This window comes from Leucoraja erinacea, chromosome 1 (genome assembly GCF_028641065.1).
Source record: "Leucoraja erinacea ecotype New England chromosome 1, Leri_hhj_1, whole genome shotgun sequence".
Taxonomy (NCBI): domain Eukaryota; kingdom Metazoa; phylum Chordata; class Chondrichthyes; order Rajiformes; family Rajidae; genus Leucoraja; species Leucoraja erinaceus.
Window position 1 is genome coordinate 42,710,895 of NC_073377.1, and position 20,104 is coordinate 42,730,998.

General features: G+C 42.2%; 1 protein-coding gene across 4 annotated transcripts in view; it reads left to right on the plus strand.

Annotated features, from left to right (window-relative positions):
- LOC129696097 (protein unc-13 homolog B-like) overlaps positions 1-20,104 on the plus strand; it is a 411,098-nt gene that overhangs the window by 29,437 nt on the left and 361,557 nt on the right. For all 4 annotated transcript variants that reach the window (XM_055633576.1, XM_055633551.1, XM_055633558.1 and 1 more), the window contains exon 2: positions 11,405-11,434. In XM_055633576.1, the coding sequence (XP_055489551.1) occupies positions 11,405-11,434 (30 nt within the window). The remainder of the gene's footprint in view (positions 1-11,404; positions 11,435-20,104) is intronic.

Consider the following 20,104-nt stretch of genomic DNA (forward strand, 5'->3'; position numbering starts at 1 on the left):
GGGCCGAATGGCCTACTCCTGCATCTATTGTCTATTGTCTCTTGTCTATTGGGACTTTGCTTGCTTTCTGCTTCCATGTTCAACAAATAATTAATCTAAAAGGAAACTCAAATGTATTTTACTGGCAAATAAATTGGTAGGAAGAGCAGGGATGGATATGATTAGGGGCCAAAATTGAGACCTACTTCAGAGTGTAGATGGAGGACATGGCTGAGATATTGCATTTGTCATTATCAAGGTGGAATATACTGTCGTGTTCACAATAAATTAGATAGTTGAGTTATTGGATGGGTAAGATTTGATGGAGGGATACGTGAAACCAATCTCTAGAAAAGGTGAGAAAAGGACAAAGTTCCGGAGGAACACAGATGTGGCTTGACCCACTCTGGAGGGAAATGTACAGATGAAGCTTTGGATCAGGACTCTTCTTCAAACTGGAATCTCTAGAAAAGTTGGCATGTTCAATTTACATGTATCCCAGGTTGCTCAGAGAAGTAAGGAAAATTGCAGAGATACTGGCTGTAATCTTCCAGTTATCTTTTGAAATGAGGTAGTACTAGAGAACATGCTGAAGAAGGGTTTCGGCCTGAAACGTTGCCTATTTCCTTCGCTCCATAGATGCTGCTGCACCCGCTGAGTTTCTCCAGCAATTTTGTGTACCTTCGATCTTCCAGCATCTGCAGTTCCTTCTTGAATGCTTTACTACTTTGTTTAAACATTGGGAGCAAAGGTAAACTCAGTTACAACATGAAAATTAGATTAACCTCCAGGGAAGTTTGGAGAATTAATTAACTGATATAAAATTAACGATTACGCTGAAGAGTAGAATTATTGGAAGCCAGCATAGATTTGTGAAAGCCAGACTGTGTTTAGCTAAACTGATTTAAAATATTTGGATATCACAGACAGGGTTGATGAGGGCATTGGAGTTAATGTGGTGTACATGAATTCCCAAATGATATTTAAGATAACGCAATAGGTGTCAGTAAGACTAGTCCATGGAATAAAAAGTGAAGTGCTGGCATGGAAAAAAAAATTGGTTCAGTCTAAAACCAGTTGTGAATGGATAATTCATTTTTGGATTTGAGGATGTTAAATAATGGTGTTCCCATTGGGCACAATGCTTGTCTTGGTATATATTTGTAATGACAGATTGGAGATGATGGGATTTTTTTTTAATTTACTGGTAATGGAAAACTTAATGCAATTCCCTGTTCCTGTACTTCAATTGTCTTATTATGAAAACCAATTTACAATTGGCATTGTTATACTTGCATATTTATTTTCAATAATGTGTCCAAGGACAGCCAGATCTCGTTGCATCTATCCTTTGGTGTATATCCGTTCATTCCATCACATTTTCCTGCATTGCATTTGCAACTCGCTCAATCTGTCCAAATATCACAAACTTCTTTGTATCCTCCTCACAGATACTCCAGGGCTCGAAATTAAAGGTTGCCCGGGTGCCAATGGCAACTTGCAGTCCCGCCGGGCAACCTAAAAGCCATGCCATTTTGCCCGGCTTGGCAAGCAACCGGGACACCCACCTGCCATCCGTGTTCGGGTCTCGGCTCGGCGCTAGCTCTTGGGTCTCGGCTCGGCGCTAGCTCTTGGGTCTCGGCTCGGCGCTAGCTCTCGGGTCTCCGCTCGGCGCTAGCTCTCGGCTCGGCGCTAGCTCTCGGGTCGGGTCGCAGGTCTCCGCTCGGCCGAGCACATCATCGGCCGTGGTTGTGCGTATGTGCGGCCCTGCACATGAGCACTGCCACGGCAACTGGTCGGCGTCGGCCACTTTCTCCTTCCCTTTGCATTGTGGGAGCTCTGGCTGCCATTGCTGTCTGGTCGCTGCCTCACCGCGACCGCTGAAAAACAACGCAGAATCACTCTCTGCAGTAACTCCCTGGAGTAACTTTTGCTTCTTGGTTTCCTGATCCTCCAAAAATATTCGAAATGGAATTTAAATTGGTGGACCCACCACCACCAAACTCCAAACTCTGAAAAATAACAGCCTATTGCATTTTATCTGTTTATTTATTGTGTGTATATATATGGTCTATGGTATATAGACACACTGAACCTTTATCTCCTGTTCTGTATTATGTTTACATATTCTGTTGTGCTGCAGCAAGCAAGAGTTTCATTGTCCTATCTGGGACACATGACAATAAAACTCTCTTGACTCTTGACTTGGACTTAAGCAAAAAAGGGTTCTTGGGGAAAAAAAAGCTACCTTAAATTGCGTCTGGTTGGTACCTATGGAAGGGTGAAGACTATTCCATGCTTTAATTGTGCGGGGGAACTCCATGGAGCAGCCAGCATCTCTGGATAGAAACAATTGGGTGATGTTTCAGGTAGAAACCCTTCTTTTCATTTCCTCTGGTTTTAGTGTTTTTAGTTTAATTTAAAGATACAGCTTGGAAACAGGCCCTTCGGCCCACCGAGTCCACGCCGACCACCAATCACCTGTACTCTAGTTCTATCCCACACATCAGCGACGTAAGTCAAAAGTGTTTTATTCTCTTACGTCCCAGTTAGAACAATGAAATCCTTACTTGCAGCAGCAGCACAACAATTTTAGGCAGCAACTTTATGGCCAACGTACTGCCCCAATAGCCTTGAACTAAATTAAAACATACAGTAAAGGGGGACATAGCGTCACTTAGAGATTTAAGACTGAAAATGGATAATTTCTTTGTTTTAGTAACCAAAGTTATCAACGTATATTTTTTTGCGTGTTGGAAAATAAAATATAGTGGCACAGCTGGTGGACTTGCTGCCTCACTCGCCAGAGATCTGTGTTTGATCCTGTTCTTGGGCACTGTCTGTGTTGAATTTGCACCTTCTCCCTGCAAGCATGTGGGTTTCCTCCCACATCCCAAAGACGCATTGGCTTTGTAGGTTAACTTGTCTCTGTAAAATTGCCCCTAATGTGCAGGGAGTGGGTGAGGAAAGTGGGATAACTGAACTTGTGTGAATGGGTAGACGAAAATGTTGGAGAAACTCAGCAGGTGAGGCAGCATCTATGGGGCGAAGGAAATAGGCGACGTTTCGGGTCGAGACCCTTCTTCAGACTGATGTCGGGAGGGATGGGGGGGCGGGAAAAAGAAAGGAAGAGGCGGAGACAGTAGGCTGTGGGAGAGCTGAGAATGGGAGGGGAAGGAGGGAGAAAGCAGGGACTACCTGAAATTGGAGAAGTCAATGTTCATACTGCTGGGGTGTAAAATACCCAAGCAAAATATGAGGTGCTGTTCCTCCAATTTGCAGTGGGCCTCACTCTGGCCATGGAGGAGGCCCAGGACAGAAAGGTCGGATTCGGAATGGGAGGGGGAGTTGAAGTGCTGAGCCACCGGGAGATCAGGTTGGTTATTGTGAACTGAGTGGAGGTGTTGTGCGAAGCGATCCCCAAGCCTGCGCTTGGTCTCACCGAGATTGATCATACGCTGAATAACCATATTTTTGTTTGGAAGTGGAAAGAGATAATAGAAATTGCATTCATTGCAACGTGTAAAAAGAGATGAGATACTGCATTGTAATTTTGCTGCATGTCATTGTGGTATATCATGTCTTGATTAGTGAATATGTTTAGTTTGTGACTTTATTTGAAGCAGAAATAATATGTGAATGCTTCATTGACCATAATTCCGACTGGTGACTACGCACTTCGTCCGAGCATATTATTGCACACGTCATGCAAGGCGTCTTAAATGACCACCTAAACTGTGATTTGGCAACCTAAAAAGATGCCGAGGTTGCCCGGCTGGCAACAGGGAAAAAAAGTTAAGCGAGAGCCCTGTACTCCCACCCAGATTTGTGTGATGTATAAACTTGAAAATGTTGCTTTTAAACCAAAGTCCTTGATAAATATCATTAAGGTAATCTCCTTTGCCCAAAGTGATCATACCCTCAATTCCCTACATATATGTGCCAATCCAAAAGCCTCTCGTTTCTCGTTTGCTTCTCGTTTAAACATCTTCGAGTTCTGCAATTTTTGTCTTTTTCAGTTGTTGATATTTCCATACGAGGATAAAGGTTCTAACTGTGCACCCAATCCATGACTCATAATTTAATATCTCTCCTCAATCTCTGGCATTCCAGAGAAAACTGTCCCAGTCTGTCCAACCTCTATCGGGGAACTATGGACTTGGACCCCAAGATCTTTCTGCACCTTAATGCTACCAAGGGTATTACTATTAATTCTCTACTGTCCCCTTACATTTGACCTTCATACCTGCTCGGATCAAACCTTTCCACCCATTTATGTAGGTGATCTATATCCCACCATATACTTTGACACCAATCCTCACAATCTGCAACACCAGGAATATTGGTGTAATCTGCAAACATACCAACCAACCCAGATACATTTATTTTTAAGTCATTTAGATATATAGCTCCCAGCATAGATCTCTGCAGACCTCCATTGGTTGCACACTACCAGCAGGAATGTTGTCTTTCCAGAACAACCCTCCTTCTTCTATTGGTAAGCGAGTTCAGAATCAATATGACCAAGTCGCATGCCTATAACCTAATGGACATTTCAGATGCCTTACTAAAATCTACGCTGCCGTACCTCATTGATCACCTCCTCAAACAAACTCCATCAAGTTAGTAAATCACGACCTACCATGTACAAAGCGATGCTGATTGTCCCTAATTAACCCATGTGTAGGAAGGATGCAGATGTTGGTTTAAACCGAAGATTGACACAAAATGCTGGAGTAACTCAGTGGGACAGGCAGCATCTCTGGAGAGAAGGAATGGGTGACATTTTGTCGAGACCCGAAACGTCCCCCATTCATTTTCTCCAGAGATGCTGCATGCCTAGCTGAGTTATTCCAGCATTTTGTGCCTAATTAACCCATTCTCTCCCAAATAGTAATCCTAGCCTGATGTATCTGCTCCAATAGCTGTCCTACCACTGATGTGAGGCTCACCAGTCTATAATTACCTTGATTCTTCTCTTCTGAAAGAAAGGGACAACATTAGTTGCTCTCCAGTCCTCCAGGACCTTGTCTTTGGTTAGAGGAGGTGTACTCAATAAACTAGGATAGATCCCATCGGCCCTAGGGATTCATCCACCTTATTGCTCCTCAACAGTTCCATCACCATCTCCTTGACTTCCAACTGCTCTTGCATATTAGTATTCTCCAAACTGATTTCAGTGTCCTCCTTGGTGAATACCGATATGAAGTACTTGTTTAGTTCCTCTAACTCCACCACAAATCCCCTCCTTAATCCTTGAGCGGTCCCGCCATTTCAAGCCTGCCCCTTTTTGTTTTTAATGCAGGTACAAAAAGCCTTGATTTTCTTTAATCCAAACTGCAAAGCCATTTTGTGGCCCCTTTTGGCCCTTCAAATGGCCCATTTGAGTTTAGTTGGTTTAGGGATACAGTGTGGAAACAAGCCCTACAGAAGCCAATTAAGCTACAAACCTGCACCTCTTTGGAATGTGGGAGGAAACCAAAGCACCTGCAGAAAACCCACGTGGTCACAGGAAGAATGTACAAACCCTTTTCACACAACAACCGTACTCGGGATCAAGCCAGGGTCTCTGGAGCTGTGAGGCTGCAGCTCTACCGCTGCACCACTGTGCTGCCCACAAAGTAGTTATTTCCTACTTGCTTTATATTCCTCAAATGCCACATCTGATTTAATCTTCTTGAACCTTGCATATACCCTTTTTCCTTTGTAATCAAATTTACAACCTCTTTGGTCATCCAAGGTTCCTTTACCTTGCAATCATCATCAATCCTCCAAACTGTAACATGCCGTTCTTGAAGTTTGAACAACTGGCCTTTAAATGACGCCCACATGTTAGATGCTGTCTTACCCAATAACTACTGCTCCCAATTTACTGTTCCTAGCTACTGTCCAACAACTTTGTAATCTGCCCTGTTCCAATTTAGTATCTTCCTCCCAGGTCCAGACTTATCCCTATTCAAGACAATCTTAAAACACATGGAGATGCGATCACTATCCCCAAAATGGTTTCCCACTGAAAGGCCAGTTAACTGGACAGGCTTGTTTCACAAGGTCAAGTATGGTGCCTCTTCGAGTTGTTCATTCTTACATTTTGTTTCCTGTCTGCCAAACAATTTTCTATTCATAGTAGACCGCAACCAATCCTATGTGCTTCAATTTTGCCCACTTATTATAAAAGCTTTCTGAAAGTCCTGGTGCAGAGTATCTGATTTCCTCCCTCATCCACTCTAAAATGTTTGAATATTTGCAACACTCCCACAATATCCTTTTGAGGTATATTTCTGCTATTGATCTCCTCATGGAAATCTGTCCATTGATGTAGAGTTATTACTTGGAGAATTTCAAGGAAGCATCAAAATGAGGGCCCAATTTCCAGGTCATGCTGATTTTGTTTTTTCCTTACACAGTCTCTACTGTCTGCAAATAGAAAGCACTATTTATGAGGCTGGCTATCTTCTAAGTGTTGTCACAGTCGTGTCCTGTGAAAAGCATGGGTAGCAGTGACATCTGTTTTCATGCTAGCAAATGAAATTTATTTGCTGCTTCTGATAATCGTAATAGACATGTGAAGTATGAGATCCATCCCATTTTGAATGCAATTCTACTTTGAGCTTAAAGGTTTGCATAAGCTCTTGGAATGTCATCGCTGTAAGATTAAAATATTAGCTCTTGGGGATGAAAACAACCTACATTCAAACACAAACGATTGGTTCTCCAAAAGTACCAATAAATATGTATAACCGTTAATGGTTTAAATCTCATTTTGCAGTTAAACAATGCTCAGTTGTCCCACTTGTGTCCCCTGCAGAAAATAAATGTTCTTGCATTCCTGTACAGATATTTGTATTTCAGTCCATACTGATTGTTCTTTACTTTTCAGTACCAACAGAATATCATTGGTGATCTACTTTGGAGCTGACAGTCATTACACAAATATATAATGCCAGAAGGCATAGCTTTAAGATAAGAGGGACAACGTTTAAAGTAGGGCACTGGGTGGTGTGTGCCTGGAACTCGCTACCAGGGGTGGTTGAGGCAGATATGATGATGGCATTGAAGAGACTTTTGATAGGACTATGGATATGCAGGGAATGGATGGTTATGGATCACGTGCAGGCAGAAATGAGGCATTGTGTTCAGCACAGACATTGTGGGCCGAAGGGCCTGCTCCAGTGTTGTACTGTTCTGCGTCTTATGCAAGCTAACAAATTGTGCTTCTTCGTATCGAGTCCACACACAAGATTAGAAGTTGTTCAGCCAGATCTGAACACACTTCTCGGCATCTGCATACAATGGTGTGTCTTGCGCTTCTTGTGCTTCATGTGCGTGGTGGTGAAAAGATTGAAGAAAACAGAGCCACAACGTGAACGCTCTTTCCTTGACTCCAACAAATTGTTAAAAGACACTTACTCTTTGACCTAGTTTAAAAAAGACATTGGGAAACAATAAATGTTACTCCTGTGGTTTAGATGGAGGAAACATAACTGGATCTAAAGGGGGTGATGGAGAGTTGTAAAGCAAGTTATTTAATAAAAGGAAGTTTCTCAATTTTTAAAGATTGTGCTACTGTTATTTGCCATAGGTATTAAAGATCTGGGTTTGGAAAGGAGATTGCTAAATTTGCTGTTACTAAAAAGCATGTAATCAACAATTTGCTGTTGCAATGAAATTTGGGAGGAAATGTATTGCATTTTTTACAATGGCTTATTCTATATATTTTTTAAAGATACTTCAATTATTAAAGCAGGAGTCGGTAACCTTGTTCTACATAGGGGCCAGGACACATGTTTGTGAGCGGATGGCGGGCCACATCTATCACCATCGTGTGACACTTGGAATTGTTTTTCGCATTAGTTTTCACATATTTTTCAAATGGTTTTCTGCAGTTCCCATGTCCCTCGCGTGCCCCGGGACTGGCTGCAGTTCTCAGATCGGCTCGCCTGCCCCAGGACTGGCTGTAGCACCCATGTCGCCTGAGTGCCCCGGGACGAGCTGCAGTTCCCAGATCAGTTTGGGTCCCTGCGACTGGCTGCAGTTTCCAGATCAGCTTGCGTCCCTGGGACTGGCTGTAGTGCCCAGGTCGCCTGCATGCCCGGGACTAGCTGCAGTTCCCTGATCAGCTCGTGTCCTCTGAACTGGCTACAACTAATTGAAAAAAAAATATGCCTGCGGGCCGGATGATTTCAGGTTACGGGCCGGATCTGGGCCGTAGGTTGCCTGTGTTAAAGCAACATATATGTTAGATTTTATGTAATGAGATTATCAGAAATGCACGCCTATCCCCACCATCGCTGCCTCAGCTCCCACAATTCACTACACAGTCATTCTAAATGCTACTACTGGACTTCTGTTGTGCTAATGTAATGGAGTGATTTATATTTACAACATTAATACTTACAGCTGAGAAATTGCAGCAGATATCATTTTATAGATCACTGTTAGCCTTGAATAGTTTTAATTTTTTGGCTGAAATTGTACATGCAATTTTTTAAATGTTAATTTTAGACTATTTTCAGAATTGATAAAAAATGGATTGATTCCTTTGTTACAGAACCATATGGAGATAAACATAGAAACATAGAAAATAGGTGCAGGAGTAGGCCATTCGGCCCTTCGAGCCTGCACCGCCATTCAATATGATCATGGCTGATCATCGAACTCAGTATCCTGTACCTGCCTTCTCTCCATACCCACTGATCCCTTTAGCCACAAGGGCCACATCTAACTCCCTCTTAAATATAACGTGGTTAGTTAACAATGATATCAAAATCAAATGGTATTTCTGGTAAAAATGAAGAGACACAGATGGTCGTTGTCTCAGTGGTATTGAGTGGGAAAAAAAATTTGTTCGGCACGGACTTGTAGGGCCGAGATGGCCTGTTTCCGTGCTGTAATTGTTATATGGTTGTTATTATATGGTATTTAAAAAAAATATTTTAAAGTTTTAATTTTGTATAGAAATTTAGGGTAGGTATATTTAAGTATTTATCAATCCACAGATGGATTATTGTATGTTTATATTCATCCAGGGATATTTAAAACCGTATTCACTTTACTTGGAATTAAACATGGTATTAGAGGCATCGTTAATGACACCAAGTAATAGGCAAATAAAAGGCAATTGTGACACAATCCAAACCAGATCACAATTTATCAGAGAGCTAAACAGTTCTACTGTGAACAAATCGACATAATTTTAACCCTGGGGACCAGTAAAGCTGAAGGTAGCAAGGCATAAATCAGCAATGCATTAAATCTTGTTATAGCACACCAAGCACTTAACCATATACTTGCAGTTGATAGGCCATAATAGTCAAATGGGAACAATTTGTTTTTAAATTGAACAGTAGAAACAAATTGTACAGACGCTGTTGCTGTTTAACAGATGTAAGAGAATGCCTTTTTCGAGGTTGCTTTTGGCTGCACATTGCATAATTTTGGAAGCATGGTCAAAGTGTTTTTGCCAGGCATCATTTAACTAAAAAAAGCTTGAGAGTTGCATCTTTTTGTTATCCTTTTCAATAGTATTACCATTACGTGAAACAGGGTGATGACACCGTCAGCTGTGGATGCCAAGGAATTGGGTATTTTTAAAGAAGAGATTGTTAAATTGTTGATTTGTGAAGGCGTTGACGGCAGGGGAATGGGGTTGAGAGGGAAAGATAGATCAGCCATGATCGAAAGGCAGAGTGCACTCAATCGGCCGAAAGGCTCAATTCTGCTCCTGTGTTTTATGATCTGATGATCTAATTATTTCAGAAAATGCTAAATGTCGAATTGACAAAATGAAAATCATTGCTTTTGGGTTTCAAATATATTAATGTTTTTGTGGTACAAAATGCATCAACCTGTTTTTTTTTTTCTTAAAAAGGATGTGCCTAAATACTTAGTTACTGGTTGAAGATGACGTTTTGTTCAATAGAAGACTAAAAGGTGTTCTTTTGAGAATTGGATTTTATACTTCAACTTCTCAATGAGCTGCTTGGACTTTAATACCAGGATTTCCACCAAAATTACAGTCAGCCTGTCATCTTGATAGAAATTCTGTTGTTTTGGGGTTATGAGCATGATTCAGTTATAGGTGTTTGGAATTGTTCAAATATCTGTACAATGCAATAAAAATAAGAGCCACTGGATTATTGAAATCAAGAACAACGGATTGTAAATTTATATTTAAGACTAAAGGTTCATATTAACTGAAAAATCATGTACTGAATATATATGCAAAAATATAAGGCTGGAGGAATTCCACAGGTCAGGCAGCATCCATGGATGGAATGGATCGATGTTTGGATTGGGATTCTACTCGGATTAATGGAAGAGGGGGAGAAAACTGGCAAAGGTGGGGCTGAGGTAAAACCTGACAAGTGATAAGGAAGTTAGGGAAGTCCAGGACAAGGGGTCACAGCTTAAGGATAAAGGGGAAATCCTTTAAAACCGAGATGAGAAGAACTTTTTTCACGCAGAGAGTGGTGAATCTCTGGAACTCTCTGCCCCCGAGGGTAGTTGAGGCCAGTTCGTTGGCTATATTTAAGAGGGAGTTAGATGTGGCCCTTGTGGCTAAGGGGATCAGGGGGTATGGAGAGAAGGCAGGTACGGGATACTGAGTTGGATGATCAGCCATGATCATATTGAATGGCGGTGCAGGCTCGAAGGGCCGAATGGCCTACTCCTGCACCTAATTTCTATGTTTCTGTGATAGGTAGGTGGGTTTGGTTTGTTGTTGGCAGATGGAAGGTAAAAAAGGCAAAGGCAAGAGGTGAAAAAGGTGCCAGATAAGGAAAGAGGAGAAGTGAAATGTAAGGCCGAGGGGAGGGATATGAGACGGGGTAACTAAGGTGGTGGGAGAAATGCAGGCGCACTGGGGTGGAGTTGGGGCAGGTGGAAAGGGAACAGGGTAAGGAAGTTGGTTCTTTTCAAGAATTCAATTTCATACCAATGAATTAAACTATCCAGGTGGAATTATAGGTGCTATTCTTCCAGATTGCACGTGCCCCACTCAGGCAACAGAGGAGGCCAAGGACAGAAAGGTGGTCCTCTTCTTTTATTATCCAACACCCATTTTGTCTCCTTTTCACCTCCAAACCCACCCTATCCCACTTTTCTTTTTCAGCTATTTCCTCTTATTCCTTGAGTTTGAAGAAAGATCACGGTCCAAAACATCATCAGTCCATTCCCTCCTCAGAAGCTGCCTGACCCATTGAGTTCATGCAGCAGTTTGTGTTTTTACTCTCTATTAGTGCTGAGTATGTAATTGTTTCATCTTTTCTTGGTAAAAGTTTAGGTAAGCAACCTCTAGTGCTGACATTCATGATTATTGCACAGTTGCTTTGTTTTATATCTGAATTGCAAATCCTTTGAAATAATGACTCTTGGAGTTAATAATTTTTTTCCCCTTTTTCCCCTTTACCTTTCCTTCTTGTAGTTAAGAAAGCCAGCCTCAGAGGATCTCCAGGTAAGATTCCAGTACTGAATTAAGAATAACTGTTACAGTACATTTGTATAGAAGTGAATGACTAACTAGTGACCCGAATATTCACAGTGTGAATATATTCAATAAGATTTGTATAAGGTGAAATGCAAGATTTTACTTTGAAGGCGTGATACTTGCATTTATAACTATGCAACAATTAGCTTGGAATATGTCACTTAAAAAAAAAAAGAGATCAAAAAGTCTACTATATTACAACAGTGCAGTGTCTCATTCAATGGTATTTAATGACAATAACATTAATTCACAAATTTTAATTACCAACTTCTTGAAAGGAGGGTGAATATTTAGGTTGATATTTCCACGTGTTCACGTTGGTATTTGGTATTTTGCTGCTATTGTTTTATAACTGGAATTTTCTGGCTCAACCAGTTGAATTGCCATTAGTTATGTAATAAATACGATAATGTCAATCCTCAGCAAGTTGCTAACTACTTCTCTGCAAGTGTGTGGTTGTCTTGTAGAATAAATGGTGGTTTTTTTAATTCACAGTATGCACAGAGTTGATAACTGTATACATCCTGATACATCTTTTAATCTAACATTTGCCTAACAATTAGGATTATGACAGTGACCCCAAAAGGCTGTCTGAATCTACAATTAAATTCTGGCAGGACTTCATCATTAGGAAGGAGGCAGTTCAGAAGAATACAGATGAGAATTTCGTATGTGGTGGGGATCATGACATTATATCAATAAGTTCCACACTATTCTATTTTCATTGTTTAATTTAAGGAAAGAGGGCTTGAGTGCCAATTCCTTAACCCCAGCATTGCAGAGGAACTCATGCTATCTGCTTTTACAGATTTGTTTAGGTTTATTATTGTCATGGAAATCAGCATACAGTGAATAGTTGTGATTTCCACATTATCCAGTCAAAACAGCTAATATACAAGAATACAATTAAGCCGACTCAAGTACTGTAGGAAAGATTGCAGAATATAGTTCAACATTGCTGTACACAGTTCGATGGACAATTGCCCACACTCAGACCCTATCTTGGCATATGCAAAGATAATTCAGAAGCCTGACAGCAGAGGGAAAGAAGCTGTTCTTGAGTCTGGTGGTGTGCACTGTCAAGCTTCTGCTCGTTTTACCCAATGGGAGCGGGGAGAAGGAATGATCGGGTGGGACAGGTCTTTGATTATGTTGGTTGATTTCCCTTCGCAACATGAAGTGCAGATAGTCAATAGTGGAGAGTCTGGTCTTTATCATGGACTGGGCTACATCCATAACTGTGTGCAGCTTTTGTTGATTTGGACAGAGCTATTCACAAACCAAGCTGTGATGCAATCCAATAGAATATTTTCTGCAGTGCATCTGTAAATGTTTGTAGGAGTCTGTGGAGACATGCCACTTTGGTTGTCTCTTCCCCATGGTTGGTCTATGCCAGATTGTTGGCAATATTTAAGCCAAGGAACCTGAAGGCACTTCGCAAGAGTGCGGGTGGAGTGTACATGGTGTAGTTCCCCAGGGAAACAGTCAGCGGCACCATCACCACCGCCATGTATAGTCGGAAATACTCCAGTGTCAGGTTGTTTGCTGCAATGGAAAGCACAGTGACCACAGGTCAATAAAAGGCTTCCCGACGGGCTGCAGCAGTGGACTGGGAGCGCGGCCAGATGCCTTTATCGAGGTGCCGCAGTCTCGATGCCTCCCAGACGATCGCGTAGAAGATCGGGTTGGGGCCCGGCCAGGGCCTCATCGGTCAGACGGAGGAGCCGGGCTTTGCAGGTTGGAGTCCGTGGCTGGTTCCCGGGTCGACACCACGGAGGCGTGAAGTGTGCTGTTGACAGCAGTGAGGCCTCGGCGGTGGCAGCGGTGAAGCCTCGGCGGTGGTGAAGCAGTGGCAGCAGTGAAGCCTCGCGATGATGGGGCCTCGGAGGTGGTAAAGCCTTACGGCGGCGGCGATGCCACGCAGGTTGACCCGCGGTCGATGAGAGCGTGGAGGACCACCGTGAGGGGGGGGGGGGGGGGGGAAGAACAATGGAGGACCCAGCATGGGGGGGGGGGGTCTCGGGGGAGGCAGGGGGGAGAACAATGGACAATTGTGGAGGGTGGGAGAACATTAGACAATGGGGACCCTGCCGTGGGGGAGGGGGGCGGGGGGGGGGGGGGGGCAAAGTGGGGGGAGGAGATCAAAAGGGGGAGCCGGTGTGCTTTGTAACGATTGCAGCGCGTTCCGTTGGCCCGCAGCAGACTTTGAGTAGCAAACAAGCCGCGGTCTGCACAGCTCCAGCTGGCGCGGCGTCTACAGCCCGGGATTCCTCGTGGGGTGGCACCCGGGGGGGAAGAAGAAGCTTCCACCTCCCGGCCCTGAAGTCCAGTCTTCTACCGCGGGTCCGGTATGGACTTACATCACCCCTGGAGGGGAGCTTCGACCGCCGGCCCTGCAGACTGCAGTGCTTACGGCTGCGACGTGGAGGGAACTTTAAATCTTCGGCCGCCGGCCTGCGGCCTACACCAACTAAAAGCCGCGGTCTCCGGTGGGGAGGAGCCGACTCTGGACTTACCTGGACTTGTACCTTGTCCTTTACCATCTGGACGCCCGCAGCAACGGCTGCGGAGGGTTGAGGTCCCGACCACGGGGGGAAATGGAGGAGGACTGGCCAAATTGTGTGCCTTCCACCACAGTGATGAATGCTGTGGTGGATGTTTATGTTAAAAATTTATTGTGTTTTTGTGTGTACCCTTTATCATTGTACCGCTGCTGACGTATCATTTCACTTGCACTTTTTGTGCAATGTGACAAATAAACCGTTGTATTGTTGTATTGTTCTATTGTATTGTCAGCGCCATAGGTGGCTGCTATTTGTAAACTTTGAGTAGCAAGCAAGAAATTTCACTGTGCCTAGTCACATGTGACAATAAAGTATTCCATTTCATTTCTGTCGTGGCACCAATGAAGCTGATTGGAGCATTTACTCCACCATGCTTCCTGACTCGGTGCTTCATCTTTGCTGACATTCATGGAGCGGGTGTTGTCCTGATGCCATGTTACTACGCTCTCTGTCTCCTCATTGTTCATGATTCAGCCCACCAGCAGTGGCGTCACCTGCAAACTTGTAGATAAGAGTTGGGGCTGAATTTGGCTGCGCCGTTGTGAGTGTACAGGGAATACATAGTGGACTGAGAACATATAGCTGCAGTGCACCAATGTTAAGAAATTTGGTGGAGGAGGTGTTGTCATCTATTCCCACTGATTGTGGTTTGTGGGTGAGAACGTAAAGGATCCATGGCACAGTGGGGTGCTGACCCCTAGGTCCAGTAGTTTGGAGGTGAGTTTTGATGGGATAATTGTTTTGAAGCTGGAGCTATAATCAATAAATAGGAATGTAACATAAGTGTCCTTGTTGTCTAGGTGTTTCAGAGATGAGTTTAGGGTCAGTGAGATGGTGAATGCTGTGGACCTGATGCGATGGGAGGCAAACTGCAGTGGATCTAGGCTGGCTGGGAGGCTGGAGTTCATGGGCACCATCACCAGTCTCTTGGAGCACCTCTTGGTGTTGGATGCCAGGGCCACTGGATGGTAGTCATAAGGCATGCCAACAGTTTTCTTTGACACTGGGATGATAGTGGACTCTAAAATCGTACCAACCACCAAAGTCAGACTAACCGGCCTATAGTTCCCACTATTCTGTTTTGCTCCTTTCTTGTGCAGCGGGGTAATATTGGCAATTTTCCAATCATCTGGGACCTCTCTTGAAATATCATTATCAGCGCTTCCACAATCTCTAAAGTTACCTCTTTCAGAACCCGATGGTGCAGTCCATCTGGTTCAGGTGACTTCAGCCCTTTCAGCTTCCCAAGCACCTTCTCCCTGGTACCAGCCACACCACTAACTTCCAACCCCTGACTCTCTTGAATTTCAGGCACATTGCTGGTGTCTCCCACTGATGCAGAAAAGTTATTCAACTGCCATTTCTTTATTCCCCATTATAACTACTCCTGCAGCATTCTCCAGTGGCCCAGCTTCCACTCTTGTCTCTTTCTTACTGTTTATATAACTGAAGAAACTTGCTATCCTCTTTTATATTATTGGCTAGCTTACCTTCGTATTTCATCTTTTCTCCCTGTATTGCCTTTTTAATTACCTTCTGTTGTTCTTTGAAAACTTTCCAATCCTCTGGCTTCCCGCTAATCTTTGCTGTTATACACCTTCTCTTTTAGTATTATACTGTCCTTGACTTCCCTTGTCATCCACGGTCGCCTCTTTCTCCCCCCAGAATCTTTCTTCCTCTCTGGATTGAAGGATCCTGGATCTTCCAGATTATTCCCAGAAGTTCCTGCTATTGCTGTTCCATTGTCACCCCTGCCAGGGTCCCTTTCCAATCAACTTTGGCCAGCTCCTCTCTCATGCCTCTGTGGTCCCCTTTGCTCAGCTGTAATACCAACACATCTAATTGCAGATTAAAGCTTTTCATGTTGTGGTCATTACCTCCTAATGGTTTATTTTCCTTGAGTTCCCTCATCAAATCCGGTTCATTATATAACCCTAAATCCAGAATTGCCTTTTCCCTTGTAGGCTCCACTACAAGTTGCTCTAAGAATCCATCTCTGAATCATAGTTTACAGATTAGAAGTAGGCCCTTTCAACCTTTCATTTCCTTGTGAATATCTAAAAGTCTTGTAAAAGTTGTCATTGCACCTCCTCCAACATCTTCCCTTTGCAACTTATTCCATAAATGCACCAACCACCTCATGAAGAAATTGCCTCTCTGGTCTCTTGAATGTTTTTCCACTCTTGCTATAAATCTGTGCCCACTAGTCGTGGACTCCTCTATCCTAGGAAAAGACTGTGACTAATCACTTTATCTGTGCCTTTTAATTTTTTTTTACACCTCAATAAAGTCACCCCCTTAAGCTTCTACACCAGAGAGAAAACGTTTCCAACCTTTCCTTATAGCTATTACATAGAAACATAGAAAATAGGTGCAGGAGTAGGCCATTCAGCCCTTCGAGCCTGCACCGCCATTCAATATGATCATAGCTGATCATCCAACTCGGTATCCTGTACCTGTTTTCTCTCCATACCCCCTGATCCCTTTAGCCACAAGGGCTACATCTAACTCCCTCTTAAATATAGCCAATGAACTGGCCTCAACTACTTTCTGTGGCAGAGAATTCCAGAGATTCACCACTCTCTGTGTGAAAATGTTTTTGCTCATCTTGGTCCTAAAAGACTTCCCCTTTATCCTTAAACTGTGACCCCTTGTTCTGGACTTCCCCAACATCGGGAACAATCTTCCTGCATCTAGCCTGTCCAACCCCTTAAGAATTTTGTAAGTTTCTATAAGATCCTCCCTCAATCTTCTAAATTCTAGCACGTACAAGCCAAGTCTATCCAGTCTTTCTTCATATGAAAGTCCACCCATCCCTGCTATTGCTTGATTCATGGATGACCCTTTCTGCAGCCTTTCCAGGTTAATGACATAAAATGTTCCAAATTTGGTCTCAGCATATCTTGTACAGTTTTACGATGGCATCCCAGCTCCTGTGCTTAATACTTTATTGATGGCAATTTATCCCGTCATATTCTTTCGATAGCGCATCTATAGAAGTTCCAGATAATTATCATGGACACGCCAAATCATTTGGCACACCTGAAGAAGTAAATACGTAGATCAGCACATGAGTGTGAAAGGATACGGTTAGGTTGCTGCTGATATGGATACCTAGGAACAAAGCTATCTCTACAGCATCAGTTGATGAAAGCTGCCATATCCCCCCCCCATATCACCCTATCAAAGGTATTCCCTTTGATCTATTCATTTCACCCCCACTTTCTCTGCATTTGCAATCCAACTTAATTATTACCTTTCTCAGTTCTATGGAAAGGTCTTCAACCTGAAATATTAAACAGTTTTCTTTCCACAGATTCTGCCCGATCTGCTGAGTGCTTCCAGCATTTTGTTTCTTTTTCAGATTTTCAGTATATGCAATTTTTTTGGTCTTAATTTATGTTAAATAATAAATTAGATTGAGAAGAGAAAAAAATAATATTGGGAGGAAGATTGTTTAATTGTCATTTTTATTGGCAGTAGAACAATTACATTCTTACCTACTGCAGCTTTACTGACCTATTAATGCAATGACACACAAAATACATTAGGAATCAATAACCAAACCATAACTGCGCAAAACTGAAGTACATAATGAAACAAAACAGTCCATAGTAGGTCGTAGTTGCCAAGGCAGGGTTGTGGTTAGTGTTGTGCAGTGTATAGGTGTATTATAAAGAGTTACTTAAAATGGGAGCACATCAGACCACAATAAGGATATCATTGTATGAGGATTTCAAGAGAATTGGGGGCAAATATCTACAGAAATTGTACTTTATTTTTCTGCTTGAGCTATTTCTGAATCTTGGCAAAACTCCACAAAGTTGTCAACTGCATGAACTGTAGGAAGTGTATGAAATAATTACTGCTTACCATTTTGGTATTTACATTTCTGAATATAATTATTAGTGATTGACATTCACTTTCCATATAGCCTGGTGTTAAACTGTTTGATATTGGTGAATGCTTGTACTTTTCATTCTCATCAACCCTTCAGGGTATAACATGTTTTTTGGTGCCTTTAACTAATTTGGATCCGTTCCTATTTTTAACCAATACTTTGATTCCTCTTTCATATTAATGTGCAATAGAAAGTTATTTGACAGTATAAATGTAAATTAATTAACAAATTTGTTACATGGCAAATAGTATTAACAATATGCATTTTGATATGTGCACCACTGATAAAGAAGGAATACTTTTATGTAGATAGACCTTGTGTGAGAAAGGAGGATGTTTTGAGAGATGTAAAAGAACCCAAAAAAAACTGTGGGACTTGGCAATATCAACATTGCAAATATCATTTGGGCAAAAAAGATGTTAGTTCCCAAATTATAACACGAGACTGAAAAATATATATATTAAAGAAAAAGATTCCGAGAACCGTTTATAAATATTATGGTGCTAATGTTGAGCAGTAGTTGCTATGTATAGGTCCAAGAGAAGGTGCTTTTTGATATTGCTAACATTAGTAAAGCTTACTTCAACCTATGCACATCCAATTTGTTTAATCTTGAGTCAGAAAATGTTGATAACTTTAACTTACATGTACTCAAGACACAGATCTGTATAGTTTAATTTTGCTGTTTTCACAGCTGCTTTGGTGCAGACTCTGGAATCTTATGGTTATCAATTAAAATCTGTATTCCTGTTCTTCTTGTATCTTGTATTCCAAATATTATAGGATTCTTTGCAGCGTAGGTTCACGAGATTCTTCCCTGAGATGGTGGGACTGTCATTTGAGGAAAGATTGAGAAGACTCTGCTTGTATTCACTGGAATTTAGAAGGATGTATCTTATAGAAACATATAAAATTATAAAAGGATTGGACAAGCTAGATGCAGGAAAAATGTTCCCAATGTTGGGCGAGTCCAGAACCAGGGGCCACAGGCTTAGAATAAAGGGGATGTCATTTAAGACTGAGGTGAGAATAAACGTTTTCACCCAGAGTTGTGAATTTGTGGAATTACCTGCCACAGAGGGCAGTGGAGGCAAAATCACTGGATGGATTTAAGGGAGTCAGATAGAGCTCTAGGGGCTAGTGGAGTTAAGGGATATGGGGAGGAGGCAGGCACGGGTTATTGATAGGGGACAATCAGCCATGATCACAATGAATGGCGGTGCTGGCTCGAAGGGCCGAATGGCTTCCTCCTGCACCTATTTTCTATGTTTCTATGTTTGACCACCTCAGAGCAGCTCTTCCCAAAGAGAAGAAAATCAGAGGAATCTGCCCCTGAGTTTCACTTTTTAGGGTTGTATTGCAATGTTTTGCAAATGATTTGAACATTGTCTCATTAGCCATTTAATCTCAAAGGCAAACAAATCTAGTTTAATTTATTAGACTATTAATCCACAAGTATGATTTTTTTTAGTTGGAGACCAGTTTAAATGCATCTTGTCTCAGTGTTTTTGCAATTTTTTATTTAATAGTAGTCAGCTACTTTCGTGGAATCGAACAAGTCTCAGTAGGAAGCCTGTCAGTATGTCAAATGTATGATGGCTCCTAGAGGATCAATCTCATCATTCCCAACCTGCAATTTATTTTCTCTCCAGAACCCTTTCCAATTCACTGGTGAAGGCGTTGATTGATTTAGTTTCCACTGTCCTCACAGGTCATCCATTCTGGTTCACTTTCTGAAGAAGGGCCTCAATCCGAAATGTCACCTGCCCAAAACGTTATCTTTCTCTGTTCTCCAGAGATTCTGCCTGAGGTGTTGAGTTACTCCAGCGCTGTCCTATTGGGCAAAAACATACAAAAAATCTGCAAGAAAAACTTAATTTATTTAACACAACAACACGTATAATAAAGAAAGAACTGCAGATGCTGGTTAATACCCAGCATCTGCAGTTCTTTCTTTCTTCATTATACGTGTTGTTGTGTTAAATAAATTAAGTTTTTCTTGCAGAATTTTTGTATGTTTTTGCCCAAACCTCCAACCCTTGTGTTTTTAACCATCTGCTAATAGGAACAACTTCCCTCTACAAAATATAAATGTAAAATGAATTTGTACACAGTTATCAGATCTTCTCAACTTTCTTTGCTCCAAAACATTGTCACAGTTTCTACTTCAGT